General features: G+C 37.3%; 1 protein-coding gene across 1 annotated transcript in view; it reads left to right on the plus strand.

Moving 5' to 3' along the window:
• The window catches only part of LOC122809527 (lectin-like), a 538,335-nt gene that overhangs the window by 367,405 nt on the left and 149,660 nt on the right, over positions 1-21,270 (plus strand). Inside the window, exon 5 of the mRNA XM_044081096.1 lies at positions 16,469-16,612. Within this exon, the coding sequence (XP_043937031.1) occupies positions 16,469-16,612 (144 nt within the window). The remainder of the gene's footprint in view (positions 1-16,468; positions 16,613-21,270) is intronic.

Raw genomic sequence — 21,270 nt, forward strand, 5'->3', positions numbered from 1 at the left:
TCAGATATGTCTACAATCTTAAGAGCAACACTTAACAATGTCTGGAATTACTTGTAGATGGCAGCACCTATACTCAGCCAGAAGATATGGCAAATCTGCTAGCTGAGAAATTCAGCTCAAACGTCATCTCCCTGTCACCCCCAGTTCTCCCCTAAGAAATACCCTCCATCACTCCATCGCCAATTATCACCAAAGAACAGGTTGCCACTGTGCTCTCTAAAGCTAAAAACATGGCTTCAATGGGGCCTGACAATATACCAGTTTGCCTCTTAAACAGCATAAATAATAATTTATCAGGCCCATTAGGGTCTTTATTTAAGCACAGCCTCCAGACTGGCTTTGTCCCAGTAGAGTAGAGAACAGCAACAGTCATCCCTCTCATAAAGGGAGACCATCTAATGACCTGGGAAATTACAGACCCATACGTTTGACTAGTCTTATATGTAATTCCATGAAAAAATAATCATAGACCTGATAAATAATGACAAAGGAAACCTACAAACACTGGACTTGACTCAATTCGGCTATGTCAAGGTCAGGTCTTGCCTACTGAATCTGGTGGATTTCTTTGACAAAGTCGCTAAGGTCATGGATGAAGAAAAAAAAAAACAGTATATACTGCTTACCTGGACCTGGCTAATGCACTGGATACAATTCACCACTCGGACAGTATAAATAAACTCACAAAACTGGGCATAAATCCCTATGTCACCAATGGATAGGCAGTTGGCTCACAGATAAGGACATGTTATTAAAGTAGATGAATCCAGATCCAGTAAGAGGACAGTAACTAGTGATGTGCCACAGCACTCAGTGCTGGAACCAGTCCTGTTCGGAATATACTTCTGTGATGTCAAGGCTAATGTGGAAGGCCTCAGGGTGACAAAGGTTGCCAATGACTGAATCTGGGGGCAAACACTGAATCCCTCAGTGATGTTACTGGAAAGGCTCACCCAGACTCTGCTACACTTTGCTGTGAGGGAACGGTTGGTTTGTTTTTTATTTGTTGTATTTTGTATTGGATTATTGCCTTTTTATATTTTGAGTGCTGTGATTTGTTTTCTTTACCTTGTGTTTTGCTTGTCTTCTGCTTTTAACTGCATTTAAAACTTCAAAAGACACCACAGCTCTGTTTCTTGTGAGTCCGTCAGAAATTAGAACTGATTAATTAACGACTCATACATAAGATAGAATATGTCACTTAAGGTTAACAAGGGGGTGGAGCTAGGAACTAAACCTTCTATTTAAGGGGTAAAATAAAACATTTTAGAGCTTTATTGGAAAGGCTCACCCAGACTCTGCTACACTTTGCTGTGAGGCTTTCCCTCTTTTGCTTTTAACTGTATATGCTTTTTATTTGTTGTATTTTGTATTGGTTTATTGCCTTTTTATATTTTGAGTGCTGTGATTTGTGCTCTGCTTTTAACTGCATATTAAAACTTCAAAAGACACCACAGCTCTGTTTCTTGTGAGTCAGGCAGAAATAAGAACTGATCAATTAAGGACTCATACATAAGATAGAAGAGGTCACTAAAGGTTAATCATGTGTGAACTGAGGGGGTGGAGCTAGGAAATCAACCTTCTATTTAAGGGGTAAAATAAAACATTTCAGAGCTTTATTGGAAAGGTTCACCCAGACGCTGCTACATTTGCTGTGAGGGAAAGGTTGGTTTGCTTTTTATTTGTTATATTTTGTATTGGTTTATTGCCTTTTTATATTTTGAGTGTTGTGATTTGTTTTCTTTACCTTGTGTTTTGCTTTTAACTGTATATTAAAACTTCAAAAGACACCACAGCTCTGTTTCTTGAGAGTCAGACAGAAATTAGAACTGATCAATTAAAGACTCCTACATAAGATAGAAGAGGTCACGTAAGGTTAATCATTTGTGAACTGAGGGGGTGGAGCTAGGAACTAAACCTTCTATTTAAGGGGTAAAATAAAACATTTCAGTGCTTTATTGGAAAGGCTGACCCAGACTCTGCTACACTTTGCTTCCCCTATTTTGACTCAATGTATTGGATTAGGGGTGTTTGGAAACTAGCTATGCCATCCCTTAATAGGGGATAATTTACCTTAGAGAAGTTCTTGAAGTTTTTGGGGTTAGGTGGGGAGACTAGTTTTACCTTTATTTCAAGGGAGACCACCTTGTGATCTGATCTTACCAGAGAGGACATCACAGTGGGGGGGGGGGGGGCCTGCAGCACTCTCCCATATTTGTGAGTACCAGATCGAGGATATTTGATCCCCTAGTGGAAGTGCAGACTAGCTGCTTCAGGGCATTTGAATTTACAAAGTCAAGAAATCTTTGGGCCTGCATGTTAGTAATTAATGTAGGGGAAGTTAAAATCACCCATGAATAGAATAATGGGCTGGATGGTAAGTGATTGTAGTAACTTCAGGTATGATGTGTGGGTTTGCTGATTCATAGTGGGGCAGAACTGTAGCTAGCAAGAATATGGTTAATGAGTTTTTTCCATGGTTAGTTGGACATGGAGTAGCTCAAGCATATCATATTGTCTGACCAGCCTTGAGGTGTGCTTATCCTTTATGTAGATGGAGACACTTCTACCTTTTGCTCTTTCATTTGCAGTGAATGGTCAGAATGTATGAAAGGTATTATAATCATTCACTACCAGAGTACTTTCCATGGTGTTGAACCATGTTTCAGTAACTGCACAGATGTCAGCATTCTCCACGGTGAGGTTAGCTTATAGGGAGCGCAGTTTCTTGTTCAGATTATTAGCATTGAACAGTACTATCTTTAGCTTGTCCTGAATTGCTTTTGTTATGTTGGACAGTTTGTCTGTTTGACAATGCTTAAAAAAGACTATGGGGTAGACAGTGTTTTAGCCAATATATGAAAGTCTAGAGTTGGCAGGTGAAGAGCATCCGTGGCAAAGCAGCGTGGCCTGTCAGCCATGTCCTTTCAGGCTGACAAGTATTGGTACTCCTTTGGAATAACACGAATAGCTAAGCCAATTGTTAAAGTCAATCATTTTCTGCTGGAATTGTGGCATCATATGGAGATGGTAAAATGTTGCTCAATGCTAGGATCGTATTTGCCTGTGACACATATATTGAGAGCTCAATCATGTCTGTCTTCATATAGTCCAAGAAGGGTATGTCTCAGGTCATTTACTTCCATCTGGACTATGACTGGGTCATACTAGTACTTAGGAGTAAGTGACCTGAGTACTTGCTTGATCTGGAAAATCCTGGCCCCTGACAGGCAACAAACTGTAACTTTCCCCTTATCCAGCCTGGTAAGAGGGACATCAGTTTGTTTCACACTGGAGTCTTCTATGACCAGAATAATGGGTTGTGGAGTATTTCACCTTATGGATTTGGTAGATGAGACACAATGACATGTGGCTTTATGTGTTGTGAAGAGAATTGTCTTGTTTGTGTGCATGCAGAGTTTCTGAGGACTGTGCCTGAGAGGTCTTTGAGGTTTATTTTAGTTACATGTCAGCACCTCTGCATAAGTGGGTCTATATGTGTGGTCCTTTGTGGGTGTGATGAGTGATGTGTGTAAGTCACTGACAACCTGTTTGTTTCTTTTTGTGTCTGTTATTGAGAGTCTAGCCTCCAGTGTCATTGTGTAACCACATCCTTACATACTGTATTTTCTGTTTGAGAATTAAGGAGTTGTCAGTGTACATAAGGCAATTGTTAGATTGTCTCAGGATGCCCACGTCCACCAAGCTGGATGCAGAGACAGTAGGAACGTGCCTGTCCATGGTTGCAGGTTCTAATGTTTACTTGCAAGTGACAGGAGTGGAGGGTGTTTGTAACTGGATGAGGAGAGGGTGCCTACTTGGTGCAATCTGCAACTAACCTATCCAGTGATGCTGCCCAGTGCCCAAACCAGAAGCTCTCTGAGGAACAATAGTCCTGGGTGCTAAAATAAGGTAAGGTATATCTAAATAGTAAGCAAAAAACAACTGCAGGACAACCTCTTGGTTAATCACGAAAAACACAGCTGGAAAAACGGGCTGGAACCAACGTTTCTTATGTTGAAATAATTTATTTTCCACAAAGTCATGAAGAAATAAACAAGTAGCTCTGTTGTATATTCCACAAAGTCATAAAATCACAAAGAAATAAAACAAGTAGATCAAGCGCTTTCGCCCGGGCTCTCCCGGGCTTTATCAAGATACTTTGACTCAATAAATCATTTGCTTATATACACACTGCTTATAATTAATTAATTGTTTGATTGTTTCATTAAAACAATTTTTATTGTTAAAACCCTTTAAAAAATGGTTTTGTGCTTAAAGCTATCTCTTTTTCATAAAATGTCCCATGGGTGTTACCTAAAAAATATATGTATGTTCCTTTATTTATACGATACTTTTTATGTTCGAAATACTTATTGCTTGTTGTGCAGCTTGCGTAAATCTCTTGCATTTAAATTAAATAATTTAAATGATTTTGTGCATTTTGTCATCGTAGAATAAATTGTCAGTACAAATGGATTTTTTTTAAAAAACGAAATATCTCCAGTACTGTGCACACCTGGTTTAAATGACAGAATTTTTTTTCTTGAATTTAATAGTGTTGTTGCAATTTATTTTACAATCAAGTTTTCTTGAATTACTTGGTACTACACTGGCATCTCATGGACTTGTGCTCAAGCTTTTTTATTATTGTTGCAAGAAAGGTACTTATGTATTGTTATTTATTGTTGTTGAACTGATGTAGTTTCTATATTGATAAATATTCTCTTATTCTGTTTATTTTTTATGATCTATAAATAAATAATAAATTACTAAAAATTGATTAAATAAGTTAATTAAATAAATAAATCTTATGTAATTTTATATAATTTTTATTATAAATAAATAAATAAGTATTTAAGTGAATAAATAATCAAATATTATATTTTATTTAATGTATATTTAAAAATATTTTAAAATGTATTTAAAACATGTTTAAAATGTTTTCCTTATCGTGTGTATATACATTAAAAATTCATTTTAATATTATAATTTAGCCCTTCTTTGTTTTAAAACACTACTTATACTAACATGTTCATTCAACCCTGGTGTTCTTGCAGCATTTAGTTTGATTTGCCATACTAATTCTCTATACTCGAGGGACGTTAGAGAATTAGTATGGCAAATCAAACTAAATGCTGCAAGAACACCAGGGTTGAATGAACATGTTAGTATAAGTAGGTTCATAGGTTCATAGGTTAGTACTAGGCTATCATCCCTAGGGCCTATACAAGCCTAGCCATAACAATTCCCTGAATATTTCTTCCCACATTATTTACTTTCCTGGACCCCTGTCTAGCAGGGCGACTGACGTGATCCCTGGGGTGAATTTCCTTTCTCCCATCCAATCGTCAAGGTTCCTCTTGAAGAGGTCCAAAGAGGCACTCTGCTTGACATGTATGGGCAATCTATTCCAGAGTCTGGGGAGTCTCTGGCTCAGGAACCTATCCCTCCAACATGTTTTGTTTATTGTGATGACAAGGTTTAGATCCCTGGAGCGTGTAGCTCTGAGGGATTGGGATTTCTTTAAGTGTAGCATGTCCAACAGCTCTGGGTTTGACATGGCCTTGTATGTTAAGCAGAGATCGCCTCTGAGTAGACGATATGCGACAGAGTATAGCTGGAGTTTTTTAAGGCGGTCAGCATAGGGCATCTGCTTTAGGCCTGTGATTCTTTTAGTGAGGTATTTCTGAGGCCTTTCCAGTTGTTGCAGATGTCTTGAGAGGTACATACCAAATGGGGCATTGTATTCTATAATGGGTCTAATGAGGAATGAGTACAGTGGGACAATGACCTCCTTTTTCTGGATGAAAAGCCCTTCGTGATGAGGTGTGCCACACAGAAGGATTTCCTGACTGTTGTGGCGATGTGGTTATCGAAGGTGAGACCACTGTCCACCTGTGTCCCTAAGTCTCTTATCACACTTTCTGTGTTTAGTGTACTGCCACCTATATGGTAATTCATGGATACATGTTTTTCCCAAAGGGATAACAATACATTTCTTGGCATTGAGCTTGAGCCCATGGCTCTGGCACCAAGCATCTGTTTCTGTAAGGCCCTTTTGTAGAGTATCCACATCATTTGGGATTCAATAATGGCTCCCAGTTTGCAGTCATCTGCAAACTTTGTTAGCCAGAGTCCCTTAGTGTTGACCTGTACTTCAGAGAAGTAGATGCCAAACAAGAGCGGCCCCAGGACTGAACCCTGAGGTACTCCACTTGTCACTTGTCTGGAGCTGGATTTGGAGTTGGCTACTTTTACAGTGTGGGTTCTATCAGTAAGCCATTTAGCAACCCATTGGGTGACATAGGGATTAATGCCCAACTTAGTAAGTTTATCCATGATTCCAGAGTGGGGGATGGTGTCAAAGGCCTTGGCAAGGTCTAGATAGGCTGTGTGGACCACCTTACCCTTGTCCATGGCTCTGGAGACTGATTCAAAGAAGTCAATCAGGTTCAGGAGACAAGATCGGCCCTTCACAAACCCAAACTGGGTGGGGTCCAGTGTTTGAAGGTTGCCAATGTCTTTGTTTATAAGTTCCATGATAATACGCTCCATGGCCTTGCAGATAAGGCTTGTCAGACTGATGGGACGGTAGTTTCCGGGATCCAAGGTGGATCCCCCCTTGTGGATTGGGATAACTATAGCTCTGTGCCACTCAGTGGGCACGAAACCTGAGGTGAGGCTATGATTAAACATGGCACTTAGGTGAGGTGCCAGTTCATATTGTAGTTCATGTAGTACACAGCCCGGGATGTCATCTGGTCCCATGGATGCTGTATTCTTGGCTTTAGAGAGTGCGTTTTGTACCTGTGTGGCCGTTATTACTGGAATTTGGCAATCTTCCGGGATTGAGATGGGCCATTTAGGGGGTGAGAGTGGGGTGAAGTTGGCACTGAATCGATCTGCCAGGATATTGGCAATATCCTTCGGATCAGTATATTTAATGCCATTCTGTTTTAGCTCAGAGCAGATCTGAGCATTGCCATTTAGATTCTTGACATAAGTAGTGTTTTAAAACAAAGAAGGGCTAAATTATAATATTAAAATGAATTTTTAATGTATATACACACGATAAGGAAAAAAATTTTAAACATGTTTTAAATACATTTTAAAATATTTTTAAATATACATTAAATAAAATATAATATTTGATTATTTATTCACTTAAATACTTATTTATTTATTTATAATAAAAATTATATAAAATTACATAAGATTTATTTATTTAATTAACTTATTTAATCAATTTTTAGTAATTTATTATTTATTTATAGATCATAAAAAATAAACAGAATAAGAGAATATTTATCAATATAGAAACTACATCAGTTCAACAACAATAAATAACAATACATAAGTACCTTTCTTGCAACAATAATAAAAAAGCTTGAGCACAAGTCCATGAGATGCCAGTGTAGTACCAAGTAATTCAAGAAAACTTGATTGTAAAATAAATTGCAACAACACTATTAAATTCAAGAAAAAAAATTCTGTCATTTAAACCAGGTGTGCACAGTACTGGAGATATTTCGTTTTTTTAAAAAAAGTCCATTTGTACTGACAATTTATTCTACGATGACAAAATGCACAAAATCATTTAAATTATTTAATTTAAATGCAAGAGATTTACGCAAGCTGCACAACAAGCAATAAGTATTTCGAACATAAAAAGTATCGTATAAATAAAGGAACATACATATATTTTTTAGGTAACACCCATGGGACATTTTATGAAAAAGAGATAGCTTTAAGCACAAAACCATTTTTTAAAGGGTTTTAACAATAAAAATTGTTTTAATGAAACAATCAAACAATTAATTAATTATAAGCAGTGTGTATATAAGCAAATGATTTATTGAGTCAAAGTATCTTGATAAAGCCCGGGAGAGCCCGGGCGAAAGCGCTTGATCTACTTGTTTTATTTCTTTGTGATTTTATGACTTTGTGGAATATACAACAGAGCTACTTGTTTATTTCTTCATGACTTTGTGGAAAATAAATTATTTCAACATAAGAAACGTTGGTTCCAGCCCGTTTTTCCAGCTGTGTTTTTCGTGATATATCTAAATAGTTCTAATTAAATGTGTAAATGCTGTTCACTGCACAAGCTAGTTGCCCCTTGAGTAACGTACGATGGAGGTAAAGTTCTGAGGTTGTTTTTATAGGAAAATTTCAACTTCTGGTGATTGTATGTAAACAAGACACTAGTAACCACCATTGTTTGAAGAGCAGCTTCTCACAAATGTAAGGTTTATATATGATCAGAAAAAAGCAACTTTTACACTAACTGTGCTCTAAGGCCAGTCAGGTAAGCACACAATGAGCTTTCCAGCACAAATTCCCAGCTCAGATAGGTAAAGTCAACCATCTCCTGCCACAAGAGTGCAGACTTTCACCCTCTTAAAGTAAAATGACTGGGTTGGAACCCAACTGTTAAGGAACCTCAAACAGATGCTTAATATGCCTAATACTAAATAAAAAATACTAAATACAATGTATTTCAGTAAAGACAAGCAGCCCTTGCAGCAGTTTGAAAATGCAACTTTAAAGAAGTGTGAAAAAAACAATAAATAGCACAGTAAACTTTCACAGTATAATGAAAATAAGAAATGTTTCCAGGTGTTTGTGTCTATACAGGGCACTGGCACAGTGAGTCGTTCTGTGCAAATGTGCCAAATTTATTCCAGTCCTAGAAATACAGAAAACTGACTACTGAGCCCTCTGGCCAATAAAACAACTACACTTAGAGCCCTTTTGTATGTTTACCAATGTAGACAGACCAGGTAAATACCTGCTACCACTAAATAAACAATCCCACTGGTCCTAATGAAAAACCACAGTAAAAGAGTGTCCAGAGTGAAATGCTACCACAAACAAACTTAAACTTAAGGAAAGGCAGTAAGTAATTCAGGATAGCAGCTGTGTGCTTTAAATAGCTCATAAAAGTGTGGTTATTCAATAAAAGTACTTTGCTTTGTAGAAATGAGTCAAGAGCCACTCAGTTATACAGACTTTATAAAGGTCCTAAAAATAAGGTAAGCCCTCCCCCAATAAACCAACTAGATGCAAAAATCTCTAGTGTGTTTTCCCAACCAATGTAGTCCAGGCCTTCACCCACTGTCACTAGATGGAACATCCTCTGTCCTATTGATGTAAAAACACAGAAAAGAACTTGCTAGAGTGTAAAAATATACTAATTTATCAAACAGCTATCTTGATAAGGAAGTCAGAGCAAGTAAATCAGTAGAAAAGGCAATGAGAGGCAAAATGCATTTTTTTTTTCAAAATAAGCGCAGGGAAAGGCAAATAATTCAATATATAAACAGCAGTGTAGACAGAGAGCAGCTTATAAAGCTCAATTTGCAGTAAGGGTTGGCATCTTAAAATCACTAGGTTTATAAAGCAGATCAAAGAATAGGAGTGAGTGGGGAAAAAGAACCACCAGGAAGCCACAGAGGTGCTTGTAGTTTTTGGAGGCCTTGAGTCTTATCAGAAAAGACAAAGACACAGATATTCTCAGTGTATTTAGGTATCACTCAAGAAACAAATTAACCAATGAAAAAAGCTTGTGAAAAATGCAGCATGAGTAATTTAAGTTTCTATCTGCCCCATAGAGCAAAAACACAAAGCCAAGTAGATTTCTTAAAACAGAAAACAAAATGGAGCAGGTAAAACAGAAAGCAGCTCTATCAGTTTAAATAATTTACAGACAAAAAATAGATTTACTTTCCTTACCCAACATGGATTCACCAACAGTGCTTGTAGTTTTTGTCATATCAATTGCAACACCAGTACAAGAGTTTGTCTGGTATGACCTATTCATTGCACGCCATCTTTAAAGACTCATTGCAAAATGTCCTAGGGCAGATGTTGGGTAAAAAAGTGGAAGTCACTAAAGAGATCATGATGCTAATTTGCAGTTTGTGTATTAGAACATTGGGACCTCAGAAGGGCTTATTAACTTTAATTATGTTAGTACTTAGCAGCCAACAAAAAGTACTAACCAGAAAATAGTAACCAAGTGTTAGACTGACCTTGAAAGATGAGCTAGGTAGGTATTATAAAGGAAATAAAACAGTTGGAGGGAGACTTGTAAGACAAGGGAAAGAGTGTGATGCATACCCTTAAATGAAATGTGTGGGACTTTACCTTCCTAATTGGGACCAGAGAAATGGTAAAGAAATGAATATTGGGCAGAACTAAAAATGGAAGAAAACTAAAATAGGCTAGCTGTCCTTGCAGGCCATTTGAAACCTATCACATTTGTTTATGGATTGGCCTTACCCATTCCATTGTTGATGATTATATATTACCCCTAATGAGAATAACTGAGCACAGTATATAAAATTTGAAATGTTAAAATTGTTTATAAAAAAAGTGAATATGTAATCTCAATAAGTATTTGATTGCAATATGATATTAATGGTTTTGGATACATATTGTTTGATAAACAGTGATTTTAATAAAGCTGTGTTTAAAGAAAAACCCCTTGCTGCTCCTTAAACCAGTCTAAAACAGCTACTGTCCTTTATTCCTGCATACCATTTACAGAAATTAGTTTAATTCCCCTGTATCTGTTTCTTCTTTTTCCTATTTTCCCTTTCTCACTGAATCATCTTCTGCCCTACTGTTTTATGACAATTTTTCTACATCCTGTGGCTACTTTAAAAAGAGCAAATCTATTTTCCTCCTACCAAAGATATTTCGACCTTCCTCCCTTCCTGCTGATCCATCCAGCTCATATTGTTATTCTTCTATACATACAACTTTGTTTTCTTTTTCCCTTACTTCCCTCCTTATATATTGTGTACTTATGCAGTATTTGACTCATAACACCTCCTAATATTGTACTCTGGCCAAAAGTAGTTCTCCTTTTTTAAACATCATATGTACCTCAGTATACATTCCTACTAAAGACACTATATCAACCCACATAACATTTATTGTCTGTTTCACAACTGATACTAAGATACTTTTTTATTACATGTATAACACTTTACTGGATGATACAATACTAGAACACATATTCCCTTTATATAACATTCTCCAAGTTAAGTAATTTGCCATCTGTTATTATTAATTCTATCTTACCTTTACAGGCTCAATTTCAGATACTATAGAAATTTCAGAATTTCTTTAAATTCCCTAATGTTTCACATATTAATACTAAATAATTTTAATATTTTCTATAGTTTTATTTCTAAACATAATCTGCACAGCATGCTTCTTTTGCTACTGAAAATTATGACAGGAAAAGTCTTTCCAAAGAAACTACATTGCTCACAAAATTCATAAAAGTCTACATTTTTTCTTTTGGAAGAAGCATCAAAAATAGATTGTCCACCTACTTATATAATCAATTGAATCTGTTAGGTGGTAGTTTCATAAAGCTTAATCATATTGTTCTAAAAGTACCTGTCCGAAATAGCTACAACATCTTCCAAAACTCTCTGTCTCATCAGATTTTTGCTCTGTGTTCTTATCACATTTTGTATTACATTCTGCACAGACCTCGCTGTTCCTTTTCTCTGAACATGTAGCAGCAGCATTCCTGACCATGCTTCTTTCTCCCTCTGTCTGTCCATTGCATAGTCTAAGGTCATTGCTCACTGCTGTCCTTCATTCTCATTATTGAAAGACCATCGGCATGTCTTGGCTTGCTTGTCTCAAATATTTTCTTTTGATTCTCTCTAACACCACAGAACAAATGGATTTTCTAGCACTGGCTTCTGATTCCAACTCTGCAGCTAAATCAAAGACTTTCTCAACAGGTAGATCACTGTTACCTTCAGTCACAAGTTTATAAACTACCACATTCTGCTGTGTGAACTCAGTGCCTTATTCATACCATATCCTGCTGCTGCTCATACAGGACCATGATCCTTCAGTCTCCACTGCTTCCTGGAACTGGATAACAGCATGTCAAGTTCTCTGGTATTTTGGCCAAAATTCTCCAAAAATTCTCCAAAATTCTCCAAATCTACAGAAATGTCACATTTGGTCTGCCCTGAAATCAAGATGTTGGCCATGTGACACCAAACACAAGCAAAAATCATTAACTAAAGATTTTAACTTAAAAATTATTTTCTGTGTGAGAGGATGTCCGACCCCTCCAACCTCCCAACTTAAGTTAAGATGCTCTGACACCTCCACATCTTAAAACAAGGGGGGACATTGCATTTTGTTGTAATTTGAAACTGAAAAGGGTACTTCTAACAAAGAAGTCATTCAGTCACTTTTGTTTAGGCATGTTCAGATAACTGCACTTCATACAGAAATAGGGTCTATGTTAAATGTTCGAACATCCAAAATGTCGAACATTACATGGTTGAGACCAAATGTTCAACATTTGGATGTTTGAACATAAAAAAAAAAGAAAACACAGAAAAAAAACACTTTTAACAGTGTAGGCATGGGGGGCAAGCCCCCCTGCACCCCCACACCCCCTACTTAAATATACCAACTCCGAGACCGCACTTCAGTGCAGAAAAGGGAAATTCTCCCTATCTGCACCGTACGGTGCCGTTGAAAGTCTATCTTCGCACACTCAAAATTTTGAACGTTTGGTCTCGACCATGTAACGTTCGAAATTTTGAGCATTCGAAGATTTGACAGATACCCAGAAATACATATGATCAAAAATATAAAATTGTTATTATTTCTAAAAATTTTTATTTTATTGCATTCCTGTAAAGAACTATGGGATAATTTTAAATAAATGTGAAATGAGATTATTTCAAATAACATCGAACATGTTAAAACATCTTACGCCTACATTCAGAGTAGGCTGTATATAGATAAAATGAGAGAAGAGAAGAGAATACAATAGATAAGATGAAAAAGAACATGCTTCAGGGACAGACACCAATTTCAACACAAATCATTTAATTCCTTTAGAAGGCCTTCACTGCTGATATTGTCAATTTTATACCTAAAAATTTACAATAATGATTTCTTTATTTTGGGTTAATACCTCATCATACTTTTACTTCTATAAATGGCTTTGTATTTTGTCACTGTACTATACCTTTTAGTTTCTATTCCACTGAGCCAGGACCATTGCTAAAAAGGTTTAGTAGACCAGCCCACCTAACTGGCAAACAAATAAAAATAAAATACATTTTAGAGGAGGTATTTATTACCAGTGCATACTTATTCTTCTGAGGAATCTAATAGTAGAAACAGATAGGTCAGTGAAAGAAGAAGCTTTTGCAGAGTGACTGAAAGTCAACACAAATAAACTGCCAAAGTTAGTGAAACCATGAATCTACATTTGAAGGTAGTATTGATAGGGAAGTGGGGCATGTGTTGAGAAGCTAGGACATGTTAGGTTGTTGACCATAAAGACTATTGTCAAAACATGTCGACTTTAAATTATCAATGTGCCCCAGACACCAGACCCATGATTTCCAGATTGCTCATCCTCCTCTGAAGTTCTGTTATTGCCCTTCCTATTACTACTACTTTGACAGCGCAGTGGTGCAGTGGTAGTGTTGTCGCACCACAGCAAGAGGTTCTCCAGTTTGATTCTCGGCTGGGGTGCCTTCTGCGTCCTCCCGGGTTCATGTGGGTTTCCTCTGGGTGCTCCAGTTTCTTCCCATGTACAAAGACATGCATCTGGAGCATTTCTCCCCGGGCCTCCACTGAAAATTCACTTCGTTCCAAGTTGAACTTTCCTGATAAATGAATAATAAACAAATAAATACTACATGCACCATGTCTGGTAGCCATTGTTAGCATGCTGTCATGGGCTGGGGATGTGATAACTGTCTGCAAATATGTGGTGCTGTTGTCTTTACCTGTGGCCATGATATTTTTCCTGCTTTCAATGTATCTTTGTAGACTTATGAATAAATGCTTCCATGATTGTTAGTATTATGGCATGACCAGTTTCCAGCAGAGGTGGCTTCATCTAAGACTTAAGTACAGCAACAGCATGTCTACTCATATAGTTCCTGTGCCCTCCCGTCTGTATAAAACAACAGGCCATCATCAACTATACCTACTTTATCTGACGGTAATGCCAAAGTCAATAGTCAGATCCCCGTCACCCATGGCACCTTTGGGAGCAAAAACCCTTGCAGTAATGGGCTGACACCAAGCCAGACAATCTCAAGTCTGATTTAGCAAGATGAAAGTTTGGTCACCGGTGTGCAGACGAAGGGTGATGTTTCATTCATTTTTATTATGAGTAAACCTTTTGCATAAATGCTTGCTGAATCATGACCAAACTAAGAAAAAGTCGTTGTGGTAATAAGCATTACAATCCTGAGCCTGCTGTTTAAAGGTTCAGTGCAATTTCTACATGCATCAGTCTGTTTCTCACTCTTTCTGTTTATGAAATGTAGCATTCCATTCACCATCAAATCCAATGTATTAATCCCTGTGGGTTTCTTTAGGAATGTATTTATAAGAGTGGGTGCAAAAGACATGTGGTACATATATAGAAGAAAATAAATTGTGACAACACAGCACGTTCCTAGATGTAAGAGAAAATATAATATCCTTTTTCAGTAACACACACATATTCTGTCCGTGTCCGCCATAACCAGAGCCTCTCCACTGTAAATTACTGACCTGGTGCTCTTTAGTTATTTAGTAGAGTCTATCCCTTCATTATCTCAAGGACATTAGCACACCAGGCCTGTCTGTCCAGCAGTGTTTCTTTTAAGTTCTTGCAAATTCCCGTTCATTATTTCAGTAATGCTGTCTGTCCATTTTAAGTTTCTGCTGTACCCTTCTTCTTTTGCCTTTACTTTCTACCATCATCAGTGTCTTTCTAGTCTATCCTGTCTTCACATTATGCGCTAAAATATCTGAAGTTTTACTGTCAGACCATCAAGTGAACAGTCTGGATTTACTTTCTTAACTATTGCCTGAGTTGATCTTACAATCCACAAAATTCTCAAATGTTTTCATTGACATCACAGTTTAGTAACTAAAGATTTTTCAGCCCACAGCCTCACCAAGAGTCCAACTCTCTCATCCATATCTTTTTACCCAGAGAAACCATAGCTGCAACATTATGGACCTTTGTTAACAATTTGACAATGTGACTTCTTTTCCCATCATTTTTTATCCCCCAAGAAACACGTATCATTTAATCTCATGGCTGCAATCCCCATCATGCCCCCCCCCTTTTTTTTAATCATCTATTTAAAAAGAAATGATAGGGCTAGGTGACATAATCTTATTTTGTTATTTGTATTTTATTTTATTTTGTACATGGAGCAGGCCTGCTTTTGTGCTTTCAACTTTCACTTTCATCAACAGGCTCTTCAACTCCTCTTCACTTTCAACCATCAGAATAGTATCATCTGAGTATCTGAGGCTGCTAGTATTTCTCCTGACAAGTTTGATTCTAGCATCTGACTCATTTAACCCCGCATTTCACACAGTATATTCAGAGTATAAATTAAGTAGGAATCAGTATACAGCCTTGTTGCATTCCTTTCCTAATCCTGAACCAGTAATTTATTCCTTATTTGTTTCTATTTCTCCTTGTTCTGCATACAGATTCCTTAGTAGCAGATAAGATGACTTGGTATGCCTATTTTTCTAAGAACTTATTACAAGCTGTTATGGGCAACACAGTCTAAGGGTTTAGAGTAGTCGATAAGGCAGGTGTTTTCTGTAGCTCCCTTGTTCAGACATTGGCAAACTGATCTCTGATGCCTCTTCGCTTCTAAAATTAGCTCATACATCTGAAAATTCTCGGTCCATAGATTGCTGGTTTCCAATTTTCAGGACCTTGCTAGCATGTGGAACATGAAATTGATAATTCAAGCACTCTTTAGTATTGTCCTCTTTTGGTATTGGGATATAGGCCAACCTTTTCCAACCTAATGGTCACTACTGTGTTTGACAAATTTGCTGGCAAATTATAAGTAACACTGTAACAACACCATTTTGTAGTTTGTAGGATTTTAAATAAATCAGCTTGAGTTTCATCGCTTCCTAAAGTTAACAAGGCTTTCAGGGGACCATGTGATTTCCCTTACAGGGATGTCTTGCTTTAGATTAGACAACATGCCATTATGTGTATCAGTGATTTAAGTGTTCTTCCTGTTTAGGTATTTTTTAAATTCCTGCCATGTCTTCTTAATATCTTCCGTTTCTCCTAGGTTCTACCAACATTTACCTCTCAAAAGATAGCAGATGTTCTTATTTTTGCCTTCTCTTAACCCTGATGTAAAGCGTCACTCACACCTACCTAGAACACACTTGTGTCAGTTGCCTGTCACATGACCTTACCAAACGCTATAACTGCTCTATTTTAGTTTAATATCAACTCAATCAGACCAGAGTTTAGCTGTTGATAGCAACTTTGATAATGTTGTATATCTCACCACAGTGAATGAAATTAAACTTTGTTTTTAAATGATATAAATGCTTGGGAGTAGTCAAAATGAATTCATACATTTCATAGTTGAATTCCTGAAAGAATTATATTCTCTTTTCCTAGTTTTACTGCCGAAGACAATGGAAAAATGGACGTTTGGTGTCGATACATAATGCAGCAGAGAATGAATTTGTTTTGCACTTGGTAAACAGCAACTATAGAAATAGTGTTTCCTATGCATGGATCGGTGCTGTACAGCTGCTGGAAGTAAGTCAGTAGTACTGTATAAGGATTAGCAGCACAACTGATGGAAGTAAGTCAGTAGTACTGTATAAGGATTAGTAGCATTATACACCTGAGTGAAGTTACTGGCAGACATAATGCTGCTACTGGATATATATATATATATATATATATATATATATATATATATATATATATATATATATATATAGATATAGCTATATATATAAAATCACAAATGCTATCTCAAATGTACCACTGAAATGAGATCATTCAGGAGGCATGTCCAGTCTAATGCATATATTAACAACATTGCAGAGGCATTTGAATGGAAAGTATATAATTTAGTACAGTATACGTTATATGAAATGCAACAAGGTATTAACACAGGAAATACTGGTAGAACTGGTTTGGATATAAGTAAGGCAAAATGGTCAGCTGTATGGCATTTAAGACTAAACAGGAGCTGGAGCTGTACTCCCAGCAGTGATGGTAATCTCTTGATTTATGGGTAATTTCTACTATTCTTCATTACAAGATCCAACTGTGACTGCATTATACAGTCGTGGCTTCACATATTTATCCACCAAAATTTTAGATGCTTCATTGTGGAAGAGCTGTGTGCTGGTGGAGGTGGGATGTTCTTTCCTTTCCCTTCATATGCTCTCTTCACTTTTAAACCCTTGTAGTTCACTTCATGGTAGTCCAATAATATGAGTACCTCTCACCTTGTGATGTCCCTACGTTTTACATGAAAAACACATTTAGTTTGTTTTTGCAGTGTTTCCTTTGCTCACACAAGATATCTCACTATGGCTGATCCTGATATTGGACTTCAGATCTGCTTTGAGATGGACAAAGTCAGACATGTCCAGTTTCCTCTCCTGTGGAAGTGTTACATGAGGATTGTTTCCTCAGTTCTGGTGCCTTATAGAGAAACACTAGTGTTAGTGGGGTGGTCTTACCACTTGTTGTAAGGACACTTTTAGAGGAATTGGTGGTGGTACTTCTACATTAGCCTTAGGTTACGCTGGGAGTCACATAAGTTTCCTATCCATAAAGAATGGGAGGAAAGGCAATTGGCCCTTATCCACATGTCTGAATCCTTTCTTAAATCATGGCATCAGTGACGTGCTGAAACAGTTTCCCCGGGAGTCACAAATTCAGTGGATTCTTTGTTGAACATCACCTCCTATGTTTACTGTTATGGAGAGGTGACTGACATTCAAGGTAGGAGAAATATCTAGCTCTCTCCATTGTCAATACTTCATTGGTGAATTACAGAGGTTCCTTCACAAAGCCTTAAACAGGTTGATAGAAAACACTGTTCACACTTAGGTTATGTAAGTCACATTCATTAATTAGTGTCACCAAACACACTTAATTTAGCTTGTATAAGAGTGACACAGCCATCAATGTACTAGACATGAATGACAGATATCTTGTCTTTCAACACCAATGCCCAAGAATAAACTCTTCACCAGTTCTGACCTTCATGTCATAGGTGGGAAGTGGTCTTTAGTGATGATAAGGATGGACTTGTATAAAGACTCAGAACAACTGTCTGGCCATGGTTTTGATGTTGAATATCTCTATCATTGAACCATTGTAGAGAAAACTGCCAGTATTTGGTCGCACAGCAGACCAGAACCATGATGAATTAGGAAAGGATGACAAATGTTAGCACAGTATTTTACGTTTCATAAATGATGGAGACAAAGTCTTTTGGTGGAACAATGTAAGCTGCATACCCATACAGATGTTGTTCCTGACATTTGTCTTGGATCTGCCTGGCAGTGAAGCTTATGTCTGCTTTACCTTGAAGTATTCTGAACCAACACTTGTATTCTGGCAGGATATTCATTTTCCTGTAATGAAATGAATACAGTTTAAAAGAATATTTGAGCATATGTGGCAATTTATTCATGTGGAGAATGTGGGCACATACCAGCTGGTTATATTAGTTGAGTAACTAACAAAAAATATCGCAAATTTTGATATCTCCTCTTGCTATAAAAAGATATCAAAATTTCCGGCAGGTCACTGAGCAATTTCTCACCATTGTAATTCTCTTCACCGACTAAACTGGCTTGAGCTACCTAACCTCCTCACTTATACCCAACTCATCCAAGTACACAAACTCATTTACAACTCCTCTCTTTGTCCCTCCCTAGCCACTACCTTTGAAATGCATGAACCAGAACAACCTCTAAGATCTAATTCCCAAAAACAAATTAAATTGCACAAACCCACATGTCCAGCTGGGAATCACCCAATGTCCTTCTCTCTTGCATGCCTCTGGAATTCTCTCCCATCTCCTATCTGCATCACCAGCAAACTCTCCTCATTTAAAACCTTGCTGTACTCACATGTAACTTCACAATGGAAGTGCTCCTCTTCCCATCCTCCCTAATCCTTCTAATACCATTTCCTACTCTCTTAGAACTAAATACGCCATCACTGCCTCCTATAGTTCCACAGCTCTATTGAACTATTTGACCAACTACTTAACAGTTACCCTATGCTGCTGCTTTTGAAAAAAAAATATGTGTTTTTTATTGTGGTTTAATGAACTATACTGATTTATTCTATCATTAACCTTTTCTTATCATATTTACTTTGTATTCCTATGATATAATCTGCAATGTATATGTGCAATGTGTACTATGTATCTGTATTTTTTTCCCAGGACTCCATTGAAAACGGGCTCCTTGTGGCCCAATGGACTATCCTGGCAAACAAACTGCAAATAAACTAACTGCAAATAAATAAAATAAATAAATACTGGCAGACATAATGCTGCCACTATATAAATAACATTTGTAAATCGTGCCACTAATATGCCACTGGAATCGGGATCATGCAATTGAATAGCTGCTTTGATGTTTTATTGTGAATGTACACATGGACAAATGCACAACAAATTGTAAATGCCAACTCATGTGTACAAAAGCCATTTACATTCAATAAGCTTAAAAAACTAACATAAAAAAGAGTTGAGCGGTCATTGTGGAAAAACAGAATATTTTACTTTGTTTAAATGGCAAATCAAGTGGTTGTGTGAGTATAATGGGAAAAAATTAACTTGTACATAGCAAACAAAACGTTTGGGAACATTTACTTCAAATAACCAGTTATACTGTTGGATTTAGAGCACAACCAACCAGCTTTAATGAACAGTGAGCAATAACAATGAATAACAATGCATGTGCAGTTTCATAAGGCAGTAAGACTGCATCCTTTTTATTTTACTTATTTGTGAACAGTGCGCCCATTAAGCACAAATACCTCTTTTCAGCAGTAATCCATGAAAACAGAAGGTCAAGTGGTCTGCTCAGGGTCACGCAGTAGACAAAAAGTGAATGAGGGAATCAAACCTAAGGTAACAGGATGGAGCTTCTTAGCAGCTCATAGCCTTAATCATCTGTGACAAACTGCCAGACAAGCAAACCTTATCAAATTGAAAGGAATTGTAAACACCTGTGATCCTTTCAGATATCTGGTCTGGAGCTTTGTGCCTCTGGTAAGGTCACCCTCAGTAAAATGGTCAAAGAGAAATGGAAAGAAAAAGAATAACCCACACAATTTTAGACTCATGATAATTTGTTAAAATAATAAGAGAACATTGCTTAGAAAAATGACACATGGCTCCATCCCTGGTGCCAAATCTGTGGGTTGTGTGCTCTTGTAAGTGCATGGTAGCTAGAAGACCTATATGTAGTAGTTGGACTTGGTCCATAAAGGTGCACAGAGCTGCAGTGTGGGCTCACTACCTACAAGATAATGGGTAGAAGGAGAGGGCCAGGTGTAATGCCATTTAAACGGCGCCCAAGAGCAGGATGGATTGCAGTATACTAGATCCTGAAGATCAGAGAAATTTATTAACATGTAATTTATATAAATGGAAAAAATGTGAATAGGATTTGTTTTCTTTTCTCTTCATGTATGTTTGTATATTTTTTAAGTGATAATTTAATAAAAGTGTTAAAAAATTTATGTCACGTGTCCTGGGAACCTGGGTCAAGGAGGTACCATAATGGCATATGATCACTAGATGGAGGTGAGTTGGGTCAGATTGCTTGGGGGAATGGCAGACCCAGAAAAAAAACACATGTAGTGAGGTTTCCCTTAGAATGCATAACAGATGCAATGTTTGGGATAAGTTCAGCTCTCACTTCTAGACCCCCACTTGTTCATGATTTTCATGGAGAGAATTCACAAGGGTTGCATCTTCATTGTTTGTATACAATGTTCTCCCCTTGCCGCAGGTAACTGTGATACTCATATACAGGTGAAGGCCGGGGACCTGGACTCAGAGCAGATCCTGATCTCAGCAGACCAGGTAGTGGCAATGAGCTGCATGCAAAAGATGTTAAATAACTGTAAAGGCAATAACCTTAGAACATGCAAGTGGAGATCATTGATGAAGGAAAATTTCATATTAAAAATAGCCTTCAATACAATGCCAGGAGGGATTCTAGGTCTGACAGATAGGTTTTGTGAGGGCAGTAAGGCAGCAGATATATTGGGTTCCTGTTATTTAATCGACTGTCCTAAATGTCGAGTCTTGGAAGATCGAACGGGAATGAAGTTCAAAAAACAGAAATGTTGAAGCCGCGGGAATTCTCATTCTTTCTTAGGGAAAGAATTTGGTTGGCTGTTTCCGTGGCTTTGACGTTTTC

This window comes from Protopterus annectens, chromosome 1.part1, assembly GCF_019279795.1.
Source record: "Protopterus annectens isolate FY-2018-M chromosome 1.part1, PAN1.0, whole genome shotgun sequence".
Classification (NCBI taxonomy): Eukaryota; Metazoa; Chordata; order Ceratodontiformes; family Protopteridae; genus Protopterus; species Protopterus annectens.